This window comes from Haemaphysalis longicornis, unplaced genomic scaffold (assembly GCF_048455015.1).
Source record: "Haemaphysalis longicornis isolate Haplotype H1 unplaced genomic scaffold, Haemaphysalis longicornis Haplotype H1 scaffold_1, whole genome shotgun sequence".
NCBI lineage: Eukaryota > Metazoa > Arthropoda > Arachnida > Ixodida > Ixodidae > Haemaphysalis > Haemaphysalis longicornis.
In genome coordinates this window covers 389750744-389776897 of record NW_027526203.1, presented here as the reverse complement: position 1 = coordinate 389776897, position 26154 = coordinate 389750744, and the positions used below count along the sequence as shown (strand labels likewise).

Here is a 26154-nt window from a genome sequence, read left to right as displayed (position 1 = left end):
GGCTAACACAGTAGTGGCGATGCTAGTGTGCACGCCTAGCCGAGAGGAAGGGCTGGGCATTTCATGAGCCGATTGTGAATGCGCATGCCATTTTGATTGACTTCTTCTCTGCCCTTTATATGGCAACTTTAAAATTTGAGCACAGTTTGGCTCGAACCAACTTTTAACTGAGACACCGTCGCTCTTTGTGTTGTTATGTTTACAATCTTACATTAATGCAAGATGTGCTAAGCACGAGTGCATGATGATTTGGTTCGATTTTGGCTAAATTTGTTAAACGAAGCAAATAAGCGCTAATCCACAGATACTCAACACTTACCCAAATAGGTTCTCGTTGAAGGGGCTATAACGCTTTGTTAGTGAATTCTTAGAGTAATTAATAAGCCCACTGCGCAGGGCTAGGCATGCGCCTTAAATGAATGTTGTCTGCGCGAGTGTGTTTCCGTTTAAGCAGTAACAGGGAGACAAGAGGAGGGATTTTCACCTGTTATCTTGTCGCCCAGCCCTGGACTTAAATGCCGGTAGTTTAGTGGAGTTGGTGGAAATAACGTAAGCTTGTCGTCAGTCGACAAGAAAACTAAAACTAAACGACGCCATGGGTGTAACCAAGGTTGTCGAGGGCCATGTGTCTGAATAGAGAATTTTTTTTTCTGCTGAACGATAAGATAGTTTGCTGACAAAATACAATCCACAGATGTGTAAGCCTCCCCCTCATGTTTGTCTTATCTTTGGAAATACTAAAGCGAGTCCCATCCAGCCATGAGCTGTACCCCCCCTCAGTCGAAAACAAGCTCAGGTTAGACGGTGGAAGTCCTTTCAAAGAATCCTTACCTTCGCTTTCTTCAATTTTTGTACGTTCATCTGTTTGGCCTTCACCTGTAAGTGAGCATGCGTGCGCATTGTTGAGTATATAGAAATCTAGATGCTTTAGTATTTCAGTTGAGAGTGGGCGCTTGTCTTCTAGTGCTGTTTCGGTAAACGGGTATGCGTGCGGCGCCTACAAGTCACTTTGCCCAGAGGGAGCGATTCTGATGTGTTTTCTTGAGTGCACTCGTAGGCTCGAAAGCAGAAGAAACCAGGATGTATAGCCAAGCAGCCAAGCTATTCGGTCCAGTTATGCGTACTACTTTTCATACCTAAATAGGTTGCGGACTTCTGGAGCTCCTCGTGTGTTTTGCGGTTTTCGAGTTCAGGGGGGAGGGGAGTGGTGCAGGTTGGTATTCAAAAATGTATCCCCTTTCTTCTTCTTACTACTTACGCAGGGGACACCACATGGATACGGACTGGCCGGGGACATGATGAGTGAACCAGACATTTGCTCGACGGTGCCGAAGCAATGTACGTGTGTTGAGCTCGCTTTCCAAGTAATCTATGTATGGTGCAAAAGTAAGCGTTCTTGCCCTGCCGAGTGCCCTGCCAGTGAGAGGAGGCCCCCCCGGTAGCATAGTTCCTATCTAACATGCTAACTCCCGGCTCTCGAGATCGTTTTTTAACTGCACCAGCGAGCACGCAAAACCTGAATAACTGCAAGTAGCAATAAGCTCTTTTTACAGTTCTTATGATCACCAAGGCTTTGTGGCTATATCTCAGTCCACCCCGCAATATTTTTCAGCCACAGGCTACAGCCCCAGCTCGCCTGTGAACACAAATCAATGTGCATTAAAGAAGCCAAGATGAAGGCGGCTTTGTCTGGCAATAGGCATGTACATGAATAAACCACAATAAGCAGGATAGGAATGAGAAACGAGAATAGGAATGAGTATTGAGGCATGGAATACGTAGGGTACACGTTCTACGTATCAAATATTAACAGAATAGAAAACAACCGTTTCACGAAATTCATGTCCATGCGCTTCATTTGGTTGCAGCCGTACATTTGAAACAAAAAAAAAATACACCCAAAAGAAAATGTACCCGGTGACGTTTCCCCAAATTAGGATTCGCTTTAATAAAACGAATGGTATGTCTCGTTTGTTTAGAAAGAGCGTGTAATTGAAGGAATCCGATGTCCTCAGTATTTCAAGGGCAGTAATTGAGTTGTACCGTCTCTACCTCCTATTGTGGTTTGCCTCCCCCCCCCCCCCCCCCCCCCCCGCATTCTCACCCCACCTACTGGGAAAAATGCAGCAGGCGCCCCTGATCAGCCTGTTGTTACCATCTATTTCCTTTTTTTTTCTTTTTTTCGCAGGTGATGCCGAGGATATCCCAGCCCTTCACCCCGCCACCCGGGGTGACATCATTCTGGACACCACCGATACCAATCATGGGCTGTGAGTACTCCAAAGGAAGCTAAACATCACGTTACTTTCTCTTTCTAGCGACCTGAAACTTTAGTTCCTATTTACTCTTCTCAGACAAAATCTTTTACAGTCTTTACGCGACACTAACCCGTAGATTTCTTAACTGATTATGCGATTCGTCAGCCTTTATAAGCCAGTTTACGACAAAATCAAATTAAGGCATTGTTAACCAATCTTATGGCTGACTGCTTTATATGTACGCAGTGGGAGAGTTCACGTTTCTGCTGAAAAATCAGTTATTCAGTAGAAGCTTGGGAATGCCTTTTTACTCGAACTTAAGAGAAAATAACAAGAAATGACTGACCACTTTCTTACGCACAAAGTGAGGAAAACACTTAACATGCGTTAATTATTTCTATCTCTCATCATGTGTGTATTTTTATGGCGCTGAGGTTACTTGGCTATAAAATTAACCAACTAGACCAACTGCAAGTCTTGTCGTCAGCGAGTAGAATCTCGGATATGACGATCTTTGTTTTGTGGAGCTTCTAAACATGTATAGCAATGCAGAACTGTGCGAGCTCCGCGACAAAATATTTTGTATGCAAGTGAGTGTACCTTGCACTTCTCAGCCACAGAAAATAAGGGCCAGGCGTCTCGTTGCAGGGATGGAGATTTGCGCTAACCCATTGTAACCCACTCGTGTCGCTGTTTTTCAAAAGTACCGCTTTTATTCGTTCCCGAATTTCGATTTCTAATAGCATTAGGTGAATGCCAAAGTGCCCCTGAAAGAAAACAGCACTTGTTTTGTGATGGGATTTTGCGTGGTAGGCTTTTTTTCGAACCCTCGGCGCTGTGCGAAAAAGCCAAAACGATGGCGATGCATCGAAGTTAGACAAGTGAACTTGTATAGCCAAAAAGACAACTTTTATTCGTTTGAACGCTTAATTGTGAACAATTGAAGAAAAAAATCCGCGAACATGAAACACTAAAATTGGGGTTAGTGTCGAATGAAGGAACAGATACTCTTAACAAATCGTTAGAAGTTCCGTCTACTCGCACGCTTTAACCACTCGGGACTCAACTTTCCCCTAGTCCACGGATGCCATTTTTCCCCCAGGCGGAGTTGTCTGTCCGTATACATGACTGCAATTTTTCATTGTCATCGTGAGCAGCAGCATTTTTGTGTCCACTGGAGGCGGAGGCCTCTCCTGAAGACTTCCAAGCACCCCTATCTTGGGCTGCTAGAATTCATTTCTTGCTGCCTAACTTTCTTACCTTATAACTACATCAAGATATTGGTCTTCCCCGGCTTCTAGTCTTCTCTCTCGGTAGCAATTTCGTTGCTCTGATGGTTCATTGGTTGTCACATCCTTACATTGCATGCCCGGCCTTATTTCACTTTGTTATCTTAGTTATTGCTGTTATGTCTCCACCCCCCCTCCCATCCCCCACCCACCCTGTCATAGATTGCTCCCTAACTCAAGACGCTAGTTTTCTATTCCCAATTCTTAAACACATCGTTTTTTATTCCGTGACTTTCTGGGTGACCAAAATGTAATTTTAAGGTGAGTAGGAAGCGCCCAAGTTTCTTCCCATCACTGTATTAGCCATCGCCGGATGTACGCATTGGCTCTAAACCCTTCTTTTTAGTCACAGATTACTCCTCCATTGAGAGTGCTTGTCGAATACACGACAGCCTAACTGAAGGCCCACCTGACTTCTCTCTCGTGGTTCCGATCACCACTGGCAACGTATACATCCTCATCCAGCTCTTCTAGTATTTCCTTCAATGAGCGGAAGGGTAGGATTTTGTACACCTGTTAAACCCCACCATGGAATTTTTATATTTAGCTTTAGTCCTACCGCTAAACTTCCTGAGTACTGTACAGTTATAGAAGCATTTTTTCCTGGTCTTTTTCCGATTGAGGGATGTCATCGTCAAACATTAAGTTTCTCAAATATTCACCATATCCTGATATCCCTGTCTTCTGCCAATCAAGCTTCGTGAAAAGCCTCGCTAGAGAGGCGGTAAATTTCGTAAAGGAGGGGTATTCTTCCAGGCGCCCTTCATGGTAGGGAACTGTTACTCTCCTTATAGAAAATCATTGGGCTCGGACACTACTTATACGCGTCATCCAAGAGTTCTGCCTTTCTTCTTCGCCTTCGTCTGAATTCTTCCACTACTTTTTTATTTATTTTTTTATTTGTAAGCTATAAACACCACGTTATGTGCACAAGTTCCGCAGATTACATCATCACCTACCGTGTTATTCTGAGTTATCCCATTAAAAAAACTGTCCGTACCACGCCAATTTGAAGCGTGACATAGTTTCGGGTGCTAGGAGGCCTGCAGACATGCGCAGGAACCGAGGACGCCTACCTTGCTTATTTTGCGTCACATTCATATCATCTGAATTAACAAATCTTTGAAACGGTTGACATCGCGATTGCGATCCATCGTTGAGTTGCCTTTTCTCAACCGTGCCTGTTCCCTGTATTGCGGAACATTTGGGGTGTCGTATATGCGGTTAAGTTTCATCTTCGTATAAAATAGCATTGGTATGTTGATAGACTGCCTTGTGGTAGCTTTAACTTGTATCTTTTATATCCTATGATTACAACTGCCCTGATGATTTCGCTAATGCCATAGAGTTTCTCCACGCTCCATGAGAGCTCTTTATCAAGAACCCCAATCTGAGCTCCTTCCTTATCAATGCCCTCGTTAACGTACAATATGTCGTATACTCAACACCTTTCAGCCCTCACATGTTCTTCTAAATTCATTTAAGCCTAAGCTGGCATTTAACGTCAGCATTTAACGTTTAAAGTCGGCATGCTCACTCACGAGTGCACTAATCCCCCCCCCCCCCCCCCCCCCCCCATGCGAGTGAGTGCGAGCCCCACCCGCCGTGAGCCCTGTTCACCACTCGCGGGTGCACTCGCCCTACTCGCGCCATTTGCGGGGCTTACTGCTGTGAGCGCTACTATTCCGCGTGTACTCGCTGCTGGCTATTCGTCACAGCAGCCGCTCGCTGTGATGGTTGTTAATGGCGGGATTGCTTTTAGCTTCGGAAATATGTAGTCACTGAGCTCCTGCAATGAGGCATCCTAAAATTAATTCTCTGGTGGCGTGTTGATTTAGGCATATGATTTGGATGTCCTTCTGATGCCGTAACGCACTAAACTGTTCCGTTTCATGACTCATGGAAGGTCTGCTGGACACACTCGCGTGCGAGGGTAGACGACGAGTGGTGAGCGCGAGCGAGAGTGAGTGCGAGTGGTGACGGCGAATAGTCAGCGTGAGTAAGTCCAAGTGATGATGACAAGTGGTGAAAGTGAACTCCAGTGAGTGCGAGTTGTGACGGCGAGCGGTGAGTGTGAGCGCTAGTGAGTGCGAGTGGTCACGGCGAGTGGCCACGGAGTGAGTGGTGAGTGTCAGCGCGAGTGGTGAAGGGCGCGTAGTGAGCGTGAGTGCGAGTGAGTGAAAGTGGTGAGGATGAGTGGTGAGCGTGAGTGTGAGTGAGGGCGTGAGGAAAAATATTTTTTTCTGTGTGAGCATGAGTGAGTGGCGCCCAGTTTTGCCGAGGTATGGTGCGCTCCTCTAGTTGCACAGCTAAGCTGCCGTCGCTCAACAGAGTCCCCAAGTTAAACGTTGCCAAGTTCAACTTTCAGTGGCGCCTTGCGGAAGCATTATCGTTCGATGTTTGCGCTCAGACGGATGCTCTTATTTCTTGTGCAGGCCTGGCACCCCGCCGGTCGCAAAGCAGCTCATGCCCATCGTCGGGGTTGTCAAGTGCGAATGGAAGTGCTGCGGAGGGGAAATGCGGGGCTGTGATGTACAGGTTAGTGCTTTTTTTTTTTTTTTTTTTTGCTGTAATGAGAAGCGATAAACGGGCTTCATGTCAGCAACACGAAAATTAGTCTCGGTGAAACCACGCAGGGCATTATGTGCGTCTGTTTGTTGTATTGTGTTTGTATTGTGTTTGGTATTTCAGTAGCGAGCCTTGCCGTTTGCATTCTGGCTGATGTCGTTTCGTGTACACCCTGGTGCATTGCCATGTGGTAGCGCGTGATAAAGAACGGATTTTTTTTTTTGCGTGTGGAATCAACTCATTATTACTCAGCCGAAACAATTGTAGGCAGTTAATGCGGATGAGTTCCGTAATTCACTGAGGTGACCGTCATTGCAGTTTGGAATGACAAAAGGCCTTGACGGTAATTGACATAGCGGTCATTTAATCGCGAGTATGAGAGGCTGAAAGTCATCGTGAAAACTTGCGACAGTCGCCACAGGAAGCCCGTCTGCCCTAAGGATTTTATATTAATGTAGAAAGTCAGCCGTTTTTAATCACCCTGATACGGACCTTTACTGCTTAGTTACTAAAATAATATACATCGACAAGGTAATCAGTGTAGAAAAGGTTCAACCAGGGCTCAGGAATGCAAGAGCTCCACAGCTTTCTTCTATACCAATCAGATTTTGAAAAGTATATTTGATATAGCAGTCCCGTACTGCAAAGGCTTCGCCTGCCTGTGTTTGTACTTCTGGCAGTGTTGCGTTTTTGTTTTGTTTTTGTCTTTACCAAAAATATTCTGTGCCTGTTATTTCTCAACAAACCATCGGGGCTGACTATATGAGGCAAGTAACGAATTCAGTTTTAAACCACAGTAAAGGATCTCCACATATAAAAATTTTTATAAGGTATTAAATCGTATAAGCATATTATTAGTGCGCCGTGGTCCTCTACCCTTGACGGCCCTTGGACCTACTCCCTGTTCCTCAAATGTTATGGAGGCACATTAGTAGCTTTCGACGTCCGTGAGAACTTTGTTTCGCGTAATCAATAAAAAGAAAAAGTCGTGTACTGTTATTGACAAAAAGCATCCTGTACTGCACTGGAAGAAGCCATTTTTCCGGTGGTGTTGAACTGTATCCGACACTCGAAGAAAGAAAAGCGTCTCGCAGCTGAATCCTATCGTCTACAGCATTAAGTGGATAGAGCGTATCAAGGTCACCAGGAGGGGTTCACTAGTGGAAACCGTTGTCGTTTTTCTTTAGGAAAGATATTCGTGCTGATATTTCGTGCTGAAGCTATATGGTACCGAAGTAATGGTACGCTTCTACCTGATGGTGGCGGTCGCGGCTCTACCGCGGAGGCGACAGCGCCGTCACTAGGGTTCCGAGGATCGAGAGCGCGCGCGCGCTGCTAGGGTGACAAGCGGGAGGGCCGGTGCTACCTATGCAAAACCGTATTCATTCGGCTGTGAGAGCAGCGAGCGCTCGGGGGGGTATTATCAGCGCGAAAACACCGTAGAATCAGTTTCAATGCCATCTTGAAAGAGATGCACCGACGAAGGAATAGACTTCGACATGGTAAAAAGCGCACTATATACGGGGACCGAAGAGACAGTGACACGGGACGAGCGTTAGACATCCCGTGTCACTGTCTCTTCTTCTGTCCCCGTCTAGTGCGCTTTATACCATGTCGAAATCGTATCAGCAACTTAGCCTAAATCTCTGCGTTGAAGAAAGAGAGCAGAAAATACCTTGGATTGCTCGAAAGAACATCACTGCAATGAAATAACGTAGGGAGGTGTCATAATGAAATAATGACGTAATTCACAAAATGACGTAAAATGGTTAAAGCTTCCAGTTGGGTACATATGTACCATAGCGAAGTCGTCGGGTGGTCGTGCAGCTGCATGGAATGTTAGCGTTATCGGATAGAATCACCCCCCCCCCCTTTTTTTTTTTTCGCCTCCAACTATTTTGAATACGTAGAAAAATCTCGCTACACATCTGTTTTGTAAAAGCAGCTTTGAACGATAATAATATTGCCGTCATATTTCTTGCATGATATTGGTTTCCCTCTCGTGAAGTTCTTGCATCCCCCTTTAGCGCAATGACGATGTTTCAGTTTTGAACATTGTATGGCAACGGGAATGGCGAAGCAGTTTGTTGCGACACAGTGAGTTGACTACGTTAGTGCTCTGACAAGGCACGGGCGAGGACGGTAATTCGGGACGGCATTTCCCTTAATTTTTTTCCCTTTTAAAATTATAATTTGCATAGCTTATGTTACTTTTTGATGTTTTAAATGATCGCGTTGTGTACATTAGGTTATGTCATGTTATGTCAGGTTAGTTTAGATTAGGTTACCTTACTTAGGTTACCTTACGGGGTAGTGCCAGACAGCCTTTGTTTACAAAACGACGGTGGATGTCGATATAGTGGAGTGATTATAGTACCGCTGGGCGGCACTCTAGACACAACCAACACAAAAACGCCCCCCCCCCCCTTTTTGGTACCTCCCCCCTCATTATTATAGGGGACAGTGATGCTCCATGTATACTCAGCTGCCATCACAATGCGTGTTCTTGTCGATTCCTTCAAAAGAACTGACCGCAACTAACTGCAGCGAAACTAGCCCCTGAATATCGCAGAATTGTGGCTATATTATTGTGGCTATATTACTTAATTCCCTGGTTTTCTTTACCACCTGTACGGTGGGCGAGCTTTCTTTAAACAGAAAGCCGGCGAATGAGGTTCCCCTTAAACTTCAGAATGTTTCTATTCGCTGTTTTGTTCTTTCCAGACGGCCTACAACGGGAACAGTACTGCGGCCTGCAAGGAGATCGCCCGCACTACCCACTCCTCCGCCATCAAACTGAGGAAGATCATCCAGTCGTACAGGCCCATCTCCCACCCTTCCTTTCATCCCTCCTGACCACGTCAACAGCTGTGCTGCCTTTTTCCTCGAGTTTCCGGGATACTAATGTATCCGGTAGGGCCATTTTGGCAGTGACATAATGTCTTTTTTTTCTGCGTGAAGCTTTCGCTTGTCTATGTTGCCCGTATGTCGGTGCAGCTGCCTTACATTCATACATTGTCTTGTCAGCAACAACAATGCCCGAAGTTACCACAGTTATCCGACCTTTTTTGCAGGTGACCGGGGCGGCCTTCAAAAGGAGCTGCTAGACGCCGCATAATTTCTATTTTGTTTTCAAATAAACCGTGATTCGCTGCATGGTAAAGTTGAAAGGCTACTGTTTCGGCATTGAAAGCTAACGTTTGCGCCACTTAAATCCCAGATATTAGGCTCACCTTCGCCTGACTTCTCGCGTTCGTGGTAAGCAACCGAGAAAAGTAAAACCATTCAAGTTCCCTACTCCTCAGCTCGATACTGCACCTCCGTTCAGTGAAGAGCGTGTGACGCAGCATCTCCATCTCCATCTCCTTCAGGAGATGGAGATGCTCTCCTTAAGAGCTAGGTTAGAGCGAAGGACATTTAGGGGAGCAGAACGACCGCCACTTTGTTTCAGCTTGGAAGCCGACTCAACCCGTCTCTCCTCGAGACGTGCGAGGGAGGGATGACAAAGTGTTATCCCTCCGGGAGTGAGCTGTTCCTAGTGGAGGAATGAAGTTAGCCAGCACCGGGGTGACCGCCTGTATAATTTGCCAGGTGAATAGTTATGATTCAGCGTTCAAAAGACGGTCACGTCCGCTGGACCATCAGCTATTCTAACGTCAATATGGGGTACAATTATAGTTTAGAAGAACTGCGAGCAGGGCTTGTTGGTAAATGTTCATGGTGGGAAAAGCGCTACGACGACGAGGACAAGCAAGTACACGGGATAAAGTGCTTGTCCTTGCTTGTCCTCGTCGTCATAGCACTTTTCCCACCATGAACAATTACAGTTGTTTCCACTCTGATGTGCAACAAATAAACCTTTTTTTCGTGCAACATAGTCCGGTGCTGTCGTTCTTCAATGTCTCATGTTTTTCGCATCTTTTAGAGCCAGAACACGAGTGTTAGTTACACAGACGAACGGAAGGACGATTCGTTTCGTAGTAGTCACACAACTCGCCTAAGCCTCAAGAAAAGCCCTTGCAGTTGTGCAGCTATGAAGATCAAAGCTGTGGTACGTAAACGAGTACTCTAGTTAAAAAAAATAAGTGATTCACGCTGGCAAATTTCCATACAGGTACGGTAAACGGAATGTACCAAGACCAAAGATTTTATTGAGGTATGCTGGTGAGGATGATAAGGATGATGTAGCCCCGTAAACCGCTTCAGGAAACAGCGGTGCGCTTCATTTTGCGGCAAGCTACGGTGAACAACGTCAGACGCATTGCACCGAACTACGAATACAGACTACGATCAAGCACATAAGCTGGTAAACAAAAAGATAGGTGATGCCTTACCCGGTGAGCCCTTGTCTTATGCTTATCCTGAGGAGGCACGTGCGTGCCTTTGACCGAGGTAAAGGACGGCGGTGCGTCTAGACGGCGACCACACCGGAAGCACTGGACGTATCCCCTCCCTCACAAGTGTTTCTAAATGGGGCACCCCACCTGTGTTGGTCTCAAATTTGTTTCCGACGTATTTGTTGAAAGGTCGAAAACAGTAAAAGGCGTACAAAATTGTATGATTAGGAAACTTCGCTTTAAAGTTGGCGCTATATATACATCACGCAACCACATTTCCCCAGGAGCACGTTTAGCTACTTGGCTTATCGCAGACGCTGGAAGGCCAGATATTCTGTTCTGACGCATGTTGAGCTCATGGCAATCGCAGAAGCGGCATCGCCATCGCTAGGCTGTTGTGCTGTCTTGAGTGAAAAAGTGTACGAAGTTGTCTTCAGGCTCGAGCGCGAGCACTGTGTTCTGTATTTCATTTTCTAAATTTTGGGATCTGAACTATTATAGGTCACATCCTGATTAGGTGCAAAGCTTCTTGGTCAATACCCCGCGTGCGTATGTGCCATGGTCTGAGGCAACCAGCCAACCAACCAACCAACCAACCAGCACTATGTCTGCGTCTCTCTTCTCGTCTGCCGTGTCCCGTGGGCCACATGCGCCGCACACTTCGCATGCGCGGGCAGCGCGCCTCGTTACGCGACGGCCGGCCCGGCCTACAAGCTCCTCCTTTACTGGCTAGAGTATGTGTCACTGTTTTGCCGAAAAGCGGACTGTAAGCTTGGCCTCACTGCGATACTGTGTCATTTTGACATACAAATCGACAGAAAAAGACAGACGGCAAATTGCCGAGAAGTGGTTTCTATGATGTTAAACGATCATAGTTATTTTTCACTTTTTTTGCGGCTGATTAAAGACTCCTGCTGCTTTGAGCCAGCGGAAATTCGCCAAGTCTGCTCTTCCCTGGAATCTGCATCGAAGGTTGAGGTCCCAGTTATTGGGCTTCAGCAGCTTCATCACGAAGTATACTAGAAGATTCGCCCAAGAATGTTACATGTCAAACGAAAGGATGGTGTGGCAGACGCTGAGAAATTGTCTTACAGAGACCGGGTAATCGTGGCTCTGTCAATCCTGTGTACACGCACGTGCCTCTTAAGCACACACGCTCGCGCGCATGCACCCCACGAGAACATGTCTACGCACGCACATGTATACACGCAACCAAACTCGCGCAGACAAACATATCTCCACCCCCGCACACAAACAGATAGACTAGCGCGTGCACGCACTTTTTGCTAAAAAATGGCTACTTTGGTCCGAAAATTGCGCTTTTACACTGTATTCCCTTGTTGGCTGAGCCAAACAGATTGTAATTTGTTTACAGCTAAGGTGTCCCTGTCGTTTTTATGCGCGACAAGTTTGAACAAACCTGTTCTACCAAGCAGCCGAAATTTCTTCGCGTCTGCCACTATCGTCACCGGACGCGAGGTGATGAGCAGCATTACATGATGGTCAGAGGCGCGAAATTTAAAATTATGAACTGGCTAGTATATAAAAAATTAAAGCTGTTCCACTCAACGTGAAAACTGACGGAAGTGGAGAGAAAGTGATTCGCCCTAATGAGCTGTATAGCGCCGTTATCCGCTCACTGCTACCACCCAAATCAATTCAAATTTCCCGCCTCCCTAATGCTCGAGCGCCCCCCTGCGTGAAACAACGCCAGCGGGAGTTCTGTTCTTTTTGTGTTTGCTTTTCCTCCCGCTGGTGCCGGCGTCGCACTGCCACTTTTAAAGACGATAGTCTTTATTGGGCTACTTAAACCCAGAAATTTTGGTCTGTATGTAACTCGATTCAGCCACCCGGCCAAAGTAAACTGCTCACTGCGCAATAGTCTTATATACTCACAGCCAAATGTAAACGTCTAAGCCTGGTTTATATGTTCATACTTGTCAACTTTGTTGAACAAGAACAAGACATTACGCAAATATAACACAGGAAATTGGTACACAAGGGATATTTACAGTGTTTCTTAATTAAAAAATCATGGATGCTTGGTTTTTCGATAAAAAATGATATTCTATATCTACTGAAGAAAACTGCCGCCTCCTGGCGGCATATGAAAAATCACGCGGCAACAGCAAAGAAAAGTTCCACTAGCTAGGTTCTACGTTCTGCTTGGAACGCACGTGGAGCACGGCCACGCGGTTCTATAAACCTTGTAGTCGGCCGCCTCCATTCACGCGCGTCTCCGCCGTACTGCAGCGCTGGCATCGAGGTACCCGGCCTGTAGCAGTGGAACGCGGTAAATTCAAATCGCCTTGCGCAAACATTTAGTGTGCTTACCTTGGGATGAGCGCGACGGTACAGAAACAGCATGAAAGGTGAGCGGGAAAGCAAAGGGGGGGGGGGGGGGCATTTCCTTGGCAAATGTCTACAAAGACTATCGTCTTTTGACGACATTTGCAACGAAAGGAGCAGATACGCGGCCAATTTTTTTGTAGCGTAAACTACACTGGCCGAGGTTGAGCAGTTTCTTGTGGACCTTGAAGGGCCGTGCTGCGCAAGTGCGAGGAGCATTAGATTAGATTGGATTAAATTGGATTGGGTTGGATTGGAAATACAATCCAATTGGAATACGGGTGTGCAGAGAATTGGGTCTGCACATTCATCGGTGTACGCATTCCAGAGAAGTGACGTCATAGCCGCGGCAGACGCACTGGTGCCGGCGCGTGCCCAGCTGTGTGCCTCCGTTGCGCAGTAGCCAAGTCTGACGCTGCGCCGGAGCCGCTTGATAGCCGTTTGCTCCTGCAGAGCCGTGCTGCGCATGCGCGCGAAGCAGTGACTGTACTGGAATGGACTGGACCGGACCGGACTGGACTGGATTGGATTGGAAATCGTTTTAGCAGCGATAAGCATGATAATCAGCTAATCCTAGACAACCAGGAAACCTAAGAATAATCAGCTGAACCTTAGCTCAGGGTACGTATATCCTGGCATAGCCGAGCTATATAAGCCACTGCTAATTTTTTTCACTTACTGTAGCAAAATCAACCCAGCGAGCGTTCCGAACTAAATGAACGCGGCTGCTGCCGGTTAATTACATATATGTTGCGTCGAATATACCTGCAGTTTTTTAAGTGCAGAGCACTTTATGGGCTCGCCTTGTCGTGTTAGCTCGCTAATTGTAGATGCGACTGGCGGAATCAGGTGGCGCAGCGAGATAACGGACCCAGGTAGAGCCTCCTGTATACCGTAGTCAGGGAGTCACGCTTAGGCTTCGAAAACCACGCGGTTTGAATAATCATTGTCCGTGACGATTACGTTAAGAAAAACCCAAACATATGCGCCTTTGATGAGCTAAGCAACTTATTTAATGCAAGGAACGCAACGTTATACAAATGGTGCTTCTTCGTTGGGGCTTGAATGGCACCTGCTCGCTCGCCTCTCCCGCTGTCGCAGCTCACGCGGCAGGGCAAAGTTCTGTTTCAAGAGTCCGCCGCGCAGCGAGAATCCAAGAGGCCACATGACTACGGCAAATTTAACCGGACTTGTGGGCGCCGGGCCCGCATACCCGGCTTCCGTCGAACCTCCTACAACCATGGATCCCGTCGAAGTTGTATCCAACGATCCAACCTCGGAGGCCATGGATCTGCAGGTCTCCAGTACCTCGACCGAAGAAGACGCCATGCTAGGCTTGCGACAAGTACGGCACTGGCCGCGGTCGCTCCAGCTGCAGATTCAGTCGCTGTCATGCGCACACCACTGCGAATGCACGAGAACCCTTTCGCTCATCTCTCCGCTACTGAGCCCCCGCAAGACAGCGAAGGCAAGTGCGATGTTTCACTCCCTTCTAACGTACGCATTGTGCCAACTGCAGCGCACGGCCAGAAACGCTCTCGGCGGACGTGGACAAACAACCTAACGTGGTCCGCCGCGGCCCTAATTGTCATGACGAGACAGCTGACTACAACTCGTACGATTCGGATTCAGAACCAGCAAATCCACTGGACCAAAACGAAGAAGGGTGGCAGACAGTCACTTACCAACGCCGTAAACCGGCGCGAAGTAAACCTGTCCTAGTCGAAGAACGCCGCGCTACTGGGTGGTGTACTGTTATTCTAAAACCTCAAGAGCCGTTCAGAATTATGGACGAGAAGTTCATTCTAATCGAAGTGGCAATTTCGAAGCACGTGAACATTTCCTCAACGACGCCAGAAAGGAAAGGCGATCCGCGCATTCTGATCCGGTATCTCCACAGAAGCACACAAATAGCCGTGGATACGGACGACTGCGGAGTGCGAGACGCCCTTCTAACCATGACACAACTTCCTATCAATAAAAAAAAAACCCACACTGTTTCAAGCTTACAAAGCTATAACGAGAAACCAGATACGGGGCATCATCCAGAACGCGGGCGGAATGACAGCTACCGAGCTTAAGGCGAACCTACACTTTCGAAAGTGCTAAATCATCAGCGCTCGCCCTATTGGCGAAAAAGGCACGGCGCTGGTAACATTTCAGGGAAGGAGCCTTCCTTTCAAGATCGGACTCAAATCGTTTACGATTCGACTTTTCCCTTTCAAGCCAACAGTCTATTCTTGTCAGACCTGTCACAAGTTGGGACATGGGAAAGAACAATGTCCCAATGCAGACAAACCACGTTGTCCAAAGTGCGGCGGCAAACAGCATGACAGCAGTGGAGAATGTCCCAACACACCGTAATGCAGGAACTGTGGTGGGAGCCATCAAGCTAGGGCCCGAAACTGTCCCAAGCGCGTAGAGATCAACAAAAAACTAACCACGCGGAAATCGCCAGCCGACGCTAAACGAAACCAACGCTTAGGACCGAAAACAGACCAAGGTCCACTTTCGCCATCGCTTGAAGGACGCTCAAAAATGGTGGCCGTCAGGCGCAGTGCCAATAAAGCTTCAAGCAGCGCGCATTCAACACCCCAGGAAAAAAAATCTCGGGAAGCTTGTATATCGCGAAGAGGGCACGCGTAGTTTTGCGGATGCAGTCAAGAGCACTAACCGGAAAAAGCGCGGTTAAGAAAGATCTTTACGTCGCGCACCCCCGGAACAGTCGCCCCCGCTTGCGCCCACTACATCAGCAAGAACTCAGCCCAGTGCCCACTCTCACAAGGAAGCCCCTCAATCCCCACGCAGTGCAACATCCAGTGAAAGTAGTAACCACGTTCTGCAAACTTCTCAGTATCCACAACCCCAGCCTGATTATGAGGCGATATTCTCAGCACTCCTAGCACAACTAGAGAGCAACATCATGACACGGGTTCAGACTGGGGGGGCGCTCTAGTCGCCGCTGCGAAAAGACGTGTCTCACTTCGGCTCCGTTGGTTTTCGGCGTTTGAGCGGGACACCACCCTTTTTCACCTCGTGTTTTGGCGAACAGGACTCTTACCGTGTAAGTGTTCGACCCTGGCAAGCTTTCCGGGCCCTGGGCCCAGATCTCCGAGATCGTTACCACGATATGAGACCACGCTGGAACTAGGCTTACGTCGTTAGGCCTAGCTTCCACTCCGACGACCAGCGGCGGAATGGAAGTCGCCGTGGAAGGAGAAGACATCCCCCCTGACGAACTACAAAAGGACGGTTGGAAGCACGTCCACCATGTCCATCGTGAGAACGCCGCCGCCAAAAAGAAGATCGCCGAAACGCCCAACCCAACGGCTGGGGCCAACCATGCGACGAAGCAGCATCGTCCGCGCCCGAGACGTCGCGTTCCACCGCCGGAGAAGCTCCCTGAAGAAGACTTCAAAATTGTCTTCCGACCTCATGGACGCCGTTTATAAAGCAGCGGGACTGTCATACCTGCAAGGTGAGCAGCTAAGAACCAACGTGTCTTCGAACTATTTCATGTTCAACACCCCTTCAGAGGAGATATGCAGTGTGATCGCCTTGATCAAACATATCAACATCAGAGGCCAGACTTTCGAGGTAGCCACAAATGTCGCCGCCCCATCTTTGCACTGCTACAGGGATAATATTCAACGTTCCCATTGACGACACACCTGCGGTCATTACTGAGAGCCTCGTAAGATTCAATCCGACATGCAGTATCCTAAACGCCAGAAGAATGGGCAACTCCAACGCGGTCCAAATACTGTTCGACGGCACTATTATACCGTACCACATCTCATATCGAGGAGCTACCTACCGATGCCAACCGTTCCGACGGAAAACAGAAGCCTGCACCACCTGCTGGCGCACAGGACATCGACCGGACGTATGCCCAACCTCCCAAGTGCGCTGTCAAAAGTGTGGACTCCTCAATCCAAACCCAGAACACCCTTGCCAGCCCAAATGCGTAGTGTGCCAAGGCACTCACATCACCGGCTCTGCGGAATGCCGATCCAGGTTCCAGCCAAGACGAAGACCACCACCCTTGAACAAACAGCAGCACCTACCATGGCAACAGCCACCACCACCACCAGTACCCGGCTGCCCACAAGACTGGCCTGGTCTCCCGGAGCGCGGGGAAAGAAGCCGTTCCAATTCATCGGCCAACAAAAAGGGTCGCTCAACGAGCAAAGAGGAAGAAGAAACTCAGCCACCACCTCCGCCGACCCAGCCCAACAATAAGCAGGTGAGCTGGGGCAGCGCGGGCTCTCACCCTCCTCAGAGTCAACACCAAACACCCAATCTTTCCACTGCACACGCGCACGAATTAGCTAGCATGCGAGCGGAAATCGAAGCGCTCAAACAAAGCAGGTTAAAACTGAAAAACGACAACTTGGCCTTACACAAAGAGAACCAGGCACTGCGCAACAGCCTATCACAGGCAACAGAGACGAACAGAGAAGCAGAGACGAACTCTCCCCCTATTAAAAAACGGGTTGTAGAGACTCCCGTTACTAAAGATGTAACTAGTAAACTCACTGACCATGATGAAAAACTCGACGCCATCAATAATAGGCTTAACGGGTTAGAACAAACCCTCGAAAGTAAATTTCATGACATTGACGCAAAACTCCACAACACCATGGAGCTCCTAAACAACATTATGAAAGGCATCGAATCACCACAGCATCTTCAGGTACCAACAGACACCCCGCAACAGTCCCCAGCACCTCATGTTGAACGCGGAAGGAACAAACCGTACCGTTAAAGTCTGGCAGTGGAACTGCCGGGGATATAAACGTAAAAGACCCGCCTTACAATTACTGGTTCAATCTCAAGGTAACCCGCCGGACATAATTGCGCTGCAAGAAACAAATACGCACGCGAGGTTAGCGGGCTACAAGGCTTTTCAAAGTCAACATTACCCGCAAACGGCGGTATTGGTCAACCGCAACCTCACAGCAGCCCATCAACAGTTTGATAGTGTTGATATTCCCCACGACCTAATAACAGTATACCCCAAAAAACGAAGGGACCCAAAAATCTTCATTTTGAATGTATACAGCTCTCCAAAACACCGCAAGGACAGATTCAACCGCCTCTTCTCGCTAACTCGTAAGGAGGCCGGACCACATGCGCTCATAATTGTGGGAGACTTTAACGCCCCACACGCGGCATGGGGATATAAGAAAAGCAGTGTTAAAGGCACAGACCTCTGGGATCAGGCACAACAACACCATCTTAACATCCTTAATGACGCAAACACAGTCACCAGAGTCGGCAATAGTGCACAAGCAGACACCAGCCCCGACCTTACCTTCACTTTACACACCAAGGAAGAGAACTGGAACAACACAGGACATACATTAGGTAGTGATCACTACATTATAGAAACCGTTATAGCGCACACTGGCAGGATTAAATATGTCCCCCGGCAACAAACACTAACTGAGTGGGATGACTTCCGCACGCTACGAGGAAGCAAAGTAGAAGATTCCCATATTACAGACATTGAGAACTGGACCGCTCAACTTCTTTCGGACATCAAAACTATAACGAAACAAATCGATACAGATGTTCCCTCTTTAACCGTAGACTCCAGGCTCGCCCATCTCTGGGAAGCCTTTCAAAGTATCCAAACACGCTGGAGAAGGAATAAATTTAACCGAAATCTTAAGCTACGAATGGTCGCACTGGAGTCGGAAATTGAAAAACACGCTTCGCAACTTGCTCAAAACCAGTGGGACGAGATATGCGACCGTCTGCAGGGCAACCTACACCTAAAGAAAACGTGGCAACTTCTCAGGCACTTGATTGATTCCAGTCTCAGTAAGACGGAACAAAGTAGCCGCCTCACTCAGATCATACAGAAACACCAAGGATCGGATTCGGAACTCCTAGATGCGCTCCGCGACATCTACCTTCCACCTACCCCAAGATCACAACTACCACCATACACAGGACTTCCCAACATTGAGCTGGACCGAGATATTACAGAGACGGAAGTCAGAGCAGCACTAGCAAAACTCCGATCCAACTCAGCCCCTGGCCCAGACCAAATCACAAATAAAGCATTACGCAACCTGGACGATAAGTCAATCACATTACTCACTGAGTACTTTAACGAATGCTGGCGAACCGGCACTATACCCAAATCTTGGAAGCGGGCCAAAACTATACTGATTCCTAAGCCAAATAAACCACTAGAATTGGAACACCTCCGCCCTATTTCTCTGACGTCATGCCTTGGTAAGCTCATGGAGCATGTCATCCACGCACGACTCATACATTATATTACTGACACCAATCAGTTTCCACACACCATGGTGGGCTTCCGGCCAAACATGTCCACACAAGACGTCATGCTCAGGCTTTACCATCACATCATAGAACCAAGAACAAACAGTCATGACTCCGCTGCAATTCTTACTCTGGACTTAAGCAAAGCATTCGACAATGTCACCCATGGCGCAGTTCTCGCAGGCCTACAATCAGTGAATCCGGGAGAACGAATGTATAACTATGTTAAAGACTTCCTAACCGACAGAACGGCCACCCTTCACGTAGGTGGCCTTAACACCCCCTCGATAGACGTAGGTGGCCGCGGCACGCCCCAGGGAGCCGTCATATCTCCCCTTCTGTTTAATCTATCCATCCTTACAATACCACAAAAACTCAACCAAATCCCAGGACTGTGCCACAGCCTATACGCAGATGATATTACGCTCTGGGCAAACCAAGGCAGTGACGCGCATATAGAAGAAATCCTCCAGAAAGGCATCCAGATAGTGGTAGAAGAAGCCGCCAAAGCAGGACTCACATGCTCACCCACTAAATCGGAGTTACTTCTGCTACCACCACAAACGCGTAGGCCAGACAAGCCAAACATCAAGCTTCACATTCAAGAACACCCTATCCCAGAGGTCTCGCGCATCCGAGTACTTGGGTTACTTATCCAGAATGATAGAAAAAATGGAGAATTCCTAGATCGCATGGAAAGAAACGCGACACAAACCGCCAATTTAATACGCAGAATAACGAACCGGCATAAAGGCTTGAGAGAAAATGAAAAGATCCGCATTCTGCAGGCCTTCGTTCTCACTCGTTTGCTATACTCGCTGCCTTACCTTCACTTAACCAGACATGAATTAGAGCGGGTCGATGTACTCATCAGGCGAACATACAAACTTGCACTTCGCCTTATCCCCGGCACATCCACTGCCCGCTTCGACGGTTTAGGCCTCCATAATACAGTCCGCGAGCTCATAGAGGCCCACCTAATCAGCCAGTATGAAAGACTGGCACGATCAGCCGCAGGGAGACACATACTCCAAGAGCTATCTATTGGACACCACACCAACTATACACACCTCCACCCTATACCAACACACATCCACACAAGGCTAACTATCAAACCTCTGCCACGCAACATGCACCCTGAACATCACATAGCCAGGAGAAAGAAACGGGCAGAAGCACTCCATAAATTACACCGGAATAACCCACACACCATCTATGTGGACGCAGCAGAGTACAGACACCACGACGCATATGCGGTTGCTACAACAGACTTCTCCAAAAAAATATATACTTAACTCGGCGACCATACGAGCCACCCGCCCAGAAACGGCGGAAGAGGCGGCCATAGCCTTAGCCATCATACATAATCCAACCCCCCAGACAATCATTTCCGATTCAAAGACTGCAATCCAAAATTTTTCCACAGGCAGACTATCACGAGTGGCACTCAAAATTCTGGAAAAATTTCAATCGAAATCCCCAGACGAGAAAATATGCCTGATTTGGGCACCCGCGCACTCCGGCCTCGAGGGGAATGAGACGGCCCACGAACTCGCCCGAGGGCTCACGATCTGGGCAGGGCCTAACCTCTATCCCTATCACGGGGCGCGGTCTGCGAGGGATCGCCTGGTCACATTTCATGACATCACAACACACTACCGCCTCTCCCGCCGGGTCTACCCACCGGCGGACCAGCAATTGGACAACCACAAAGAGCACATTTGGCGTTTACTACAAACAAATACCTTCCCCAATCCAGCTCGTCTGACACACATACACCCAACTCTCTATCCAACCGCGGCCTGTTGCCTGTGCGGAGATCACGCCACCCTTTCTCACATCATATGGGCATGCCCACAAAATACATTCCCACTTATCACCTCTGAGGAGCACTGGGAGGCCGCGCTCCGCAGCTCCGATCTGGACCTTCAGGTCCAGTTAATCGATAGGGCTGTGGCAGTCGCCGGTGAGTGGTGGATGCCACCGGCTACAAGCGCCACCTGAATGGCATGGATCAAATAAAGTTTTATCTCTCTCTCTCTCGCACTGTCACGGAGCGTCTCATGTTCAATGGAACGCTCCCTTTTGGGGGTCCCATGGCCACCCCACCGGCGAACGGAAACTCCCTTTCTCCTGCAAATGTGAATTCTATCAGTCAACCCTTCAACATGAACCATGGCTCGCTCTCAGCCTCAAAGTAGCGCCTCAGGTCGTGGTCGGGATGCAGGGGGAGACATGCCGACCGTGATTCAGTGGAACTGTCGTTCCCTGAAGAAAAAGAAAGCCGACATGATATTACGATGGGGACTGCCACACAACGGGCGCAAACCTGCCGTCCTGTCTTTACAAGCGGTAAACGGACCCATTCCATGTCTTCCAGGCTACGAAGGCTATGGTTTTCCAGAAGATCCGGCCACACCTGCACGTACGGCCATGTATCTAGGTAGAAACCTGACACACACTAGGCTGGATACTGATCCTTGGTGCTCAAGCAGCGCTAGCGTCATTGGATGTGGACTTCAATTCACGTCAAAAAGAACAACGGTCGTTTTCTCTGTATACCTCAATCCAGAAAATACCAGAAACAAGTCTAAGCGCACTCCGGCAGGCCTCAGCTTCATACCACACTTCCAGAAAGTCTACCATAGTGACATAGTGCTTGTTTGCGGCGATTTTAATGCCCAGCACATAGCCTGGAACTACACCAAGTGTAGCCCCCGCGGAAGGCGCATTCTAGGCGACCTCGACCACCATGGACTCACGCTTCTAAATTTACCACAAGCTCATACGACTTGGACAGGACTGACGCCAAGCTGACACCACTCCGGACCTGACGTGGGCCTGGCGACCAAATCAATTTCAATGGAGCCTTCTTGAGGATCCGCTGGGTAGTGATCATCTCCCCATAGCAATAACTGTAAAGAAAGATACCACGTCAACGCGAGGGTCTAACAGGTTTAAAAGGGAATACAAGGTCACTCATTGGGAGAAATATCGAGTACTCCTGAGGGAATGTGACTCTATACAAAGCATAGATGCGTTTACAGAAGCCATGGCTAATGCCAAACGCCAATCCATCGAAACACTTCGCGTCCCTTTTGACGAACCCGATCCCGATCGACACCTTCTTGATTTATGGAACAGAATACTACGAATACAGTCTGCCTTCCGAGCCAGGGGACGTCCTAAAACACTAAAAGCAAAACTGAAAGCAGTCCAAAGAGAAATCCAGCAGTATACCGCTGAACTGGTGTCTATACAATGGGCTCGAATGTGCGAAAAAATCAACGGTTCAATAAGCTCTCGTCGAGCTTGGAGCATTCTTAGATCCCTTCTTGGGCAACGTAGGATAGCAGATGGGGCAGCCCGCGTGGCTCTCAAAGAAGGCATTGGCTCTGAAGCGTTCTAAGAGAAAGCGGCTGAGGTCTTATTTCCACAAGCATCGTGTCCCAACCCCATAACCTACGAGGAGGACGACACTCCAGCTGGGGAGGACGAACTTAACCAGCCTTTCACAATGGCAGAGCTCGAAGATGCCCTACGCAGGATTAACACGCATGGCGCGCCAGGCGCAGACGGTATCAGTGGATCGCACATCAAGAACCTCCCAGAAGAATGCAAGGTGACTCTCCTTGCGGAATTTAATCGCGTCTGGCAAGAAGGCTCCATTCCCGACGACTGGCGACCCTCAATTGTAACACCAATACCGAAGCCGGGAAAAGAACCTAAATGCCTGGGGAACTTGCGAACGGTATCCCTTACGTCATGATTGTTTAAGCTTTTTGGAGAGCATGATTAACGCTCGCCTTGCATGGTGGCTGGAGGAGCGTAGCCTTTGTTACGATTGAACCCACCGTTGGGCTTCGTTTCAATACTTCGCGGCTGTGCGGCGAAGCCTCCACTACGAGCGCCTTTCAGACAAGCCCCACCGTGTCGGTGACTCATGTTTTCACGTCTCGACAATCCCGGGTCAGACGCTTCGCTTTCGGCGCGTTTCAAACTTCGACGGTTACCGGCGAAGCACGTCTTTACGCGCTTCAAGGACACAGAGGCCCCGCGATCGCAGCGGAGTCCTCTTCTCTCCCCTCTCTCGGGCTCAGCGTGCGCCGCTGCTACCGACTACTCACGAACTCTGGAAAGAGTGTGGTGTGTGTCTGCGACGTTCGTGGCATGTGCACAATCTAGAGGGAACGCTGTTTTAAAGGGACACTGAAGTGAATTTGTCAAGCTCCCGTTTTTGCTTGCACTGCGTAGACTGGCTCAAATTAGCACACTTTTCATCGTTTATCCGGTTGACAAATCGGTAATTATTTTACAAAGCGCGAAAGAAGAAAAACTACCATGCGCGGTTTGCGGCGGCCGCACCAACTAAGGCTGTGACGTTGGGAGGAGGGGCGCCGTGATTGGACGATGCCCAAGGTTAGCAATCACACAAGTTTCGGTTTCCGTTTCGGTTCTGTAAAACATAACCAATGGCGTTGTTGGATGGGCATTCTCAATATCTCAGTAATCATCGTACCGCGCTTCTGCCATGTTGTCGACTGTAAAATGCACAAGATAAGCCTCCCAGGACGGCTTGTAGTCGTAGCATTCACTAGCCGAGACCTACGCAGTGCATGAACGCCCTCCGCCTACCCGCAGACGCCCAAATGTCATGCGCTTTTCCCCCATATTTGGAGCTTGCCTCCCTCATGCCTGTATCGTAAAAAGCGTGTTCGCACCAGGCCAAGGGTCTGTTCATTCTGGCCTGTGCCCACTGCCTGCAAGCAGTCGGTGCTTATGGCAACAGCACGCCAACGAGAACTCGCTAGCGCGCCAGTGCCAGCCTGCGCGCGTTTTGTGAACTAGTTCGTGTAGCCATGAACGTTGCGGCCCAAAAAAAGGTGAACTCAATATAGAAAACATTGTCGGAAAACAAAAAAGTTAACTTACAAAAAAAAAAAAAGCACGTACCCGCGGGCATTCGAACTCGTGACTTGCAAAACATCTGCGGTGACATACCCAGCACCCCAGACCACTGAGCCACGGAGCGGGACGCGAAAGCCTTGCTAATATACGGTATATATTGTACAACCAGTTTACACTTTTATTTAGTTTTGGCATTTCAAGCAGCTTAGGTGACTATTTGTTGTACTGCGATCGTGCAGTAAGCGTCGCCCGAGTTTCCACAGTAGCTCACGTCTAGCAATTGAATTTCGTAGACGGAAAAGCGTTCGCAGATGCGTAGTCGTGCTGCTGACCGCTGTGCTTGTTCGCCCAGCGCAAAAAAGTGCTTCCCGCGCCCTAGTTTTACGCTGTATGGTAAAAATATCAGTTGATTTTATTTCCTTAGTACCTATATTGACTTCGCTGACTCTTCTCCCGCCTTCAAGAGGCCTTATATTTTCCTACTGGCGTACCAGTCAGCGAAGCGTCGCATGTGCGCTTGTGCAGCGCTTGTGTGAAGCGACCCGGAGCTAGATACAGTGTATAAACAAACCAAGTAAAGAAAGGCACATTCTTCCATTCACAAACGTGTCCTGGCTTCGTTTCAACTAAGCGAACGAATTGCGACCAAGCAATTTTTTTTTAACCTCCTTGATTGCGACGACCCGCCGGCGGCCGGCGGACGAAACGCTGAGCCGACTGACTGTCGGCCGGGGAGCCGTGCAGTAGCGCAGCCGTGGCGCAGCCAATTGCCAGCTCATCCCCTCCTGACGTCACACGAAAACGCCACAGAAAATGGGCGAGCGTAAAGAGAGGAGGACAGCATTTTCTAATTAGTTTTTCTACTAAATAAAATCGCGTAAACGCGCCTAGAGTGGTCGAAACATGGCCTGGGGACTCCGGATTACAATTTGCGCTAGTAATCCCGCAATGTTTACATATCACTTCAGTGTCCCTTTAACCGTTGGCGCTTTTGGGTATAAATACGAGCCTCTCAAGCGCTATACCCCATTCCTGTTTGAACAAGGAATCAATGCTGTCACTCTGCTCTCGAGTCCTGTACTGTTACCTCGCCCGTCGGGGTGTTGTTCTTTGGCGTCGGCTCACCTCTCGCTATGAAGTAAACAGTTACGTTAGCCTACGGCTTCTGGACTTCTTCACGGCTGCAACAGCGGCTGGCCGCTCTCTTTTCACCACGCTACCACACGTATGTCGGAGGCGACGGAGCTCGGCTCGGGTCGGCCCTCCCCGTACGCAACACCTTCTTGCTCCCACACAATACGGGTTCCGCTCCGGTCTTACGATGCAAGATATCATGTTACGCCTCAAAGAAGACGTTCTTGACCCGGTGTCTACCTGTCCCCTTATGGTCGTAGGTGTTGACATTAGGAAGGCCTTTGATGGCCTTCCTCACACCTCGATCATGCAAGCCATAATAGATCTTGGCATCAAGGGATACATGCACAATTTCATTGCCGCCTTCCTTCGGTATCGCACTTTCCTGGTCCAAGTTGGAAGTTCCCTCAGTCGCTTTCATTACACCCGGGTAGGAGTCCCTCAAGGCTCTGTCATCGCTCCTACGTTATTCAACGTAGCGCTGGCGGCGCTTCCTGGAAGGCTGGCCAACATCGAAAACGTGGAACATGCAATTTACGCAGACGATGTGACGCTCTGGACCAAGCAAGGTTCTTTAGGTGCACAAGAGGAAGCACTACAAGCGGCCCTGGATACTGTCGAAAGCTACACACAGCAGGTAGCGCTAACGCTGGCACCCGAGATTACAGAGTTTGTGGTCATCCATGGTGGCAGGAAAACCCCATCCAAGGATGAGGACAAGACTAGCGTCCTCCTCACAATTGGAAAAAGGCCTATCCTTAGAAAACGCTCCATACGCATACTCGGGATAATTCTCGACGAGCAGTGCATAGCATCCACCTGGTCTGGCCGGACAGTTTGTGTCACTAAACAAGTCATCCAAGTCCCACGCAGGATCACCAGCCGCACGAGAGGAGTCAAAGAGAACGAACTGCGACATTTTGTACGTGATTTTGTACACTCTCGTATCATATACGAAGCACCGTTCCATCCGATCACGCGAACGCAGCTAAGCCTTCTTGAGCGCCTAAA

At 48.7% G+C, this 26154-nt stretch overlaps 1 protein-coding gene across 1 annotated transcript; it reads left to right on the top strand.

Annotated features, from left to right (window-relative positions):
- The first annotated feature begins 1267 nt into the window (after positions 1–1267).
- LOC144172189 (uncharacterized) lies at positions 1268–9775 on the top strand. The gene is made up of 4 exons (XM_077701009.1): positions 1268–1338; positions 2189–2270; positions 5983–6085; positions 8840–9775. The coding sequence occupies exons 1-4, from the start codon at positions 1296–1298 to the stop codon at positions 8969–8971; spliced, it is 360 nt and encodes a 119-aa protein (XP_077557135.1). The 5' UTR covers positions 1268–1295; the 3' UTR covers positions 8972–9775.
- The last annotated feature ends 16379 nt before the right edge of the window (positions 9776–26154 follow it).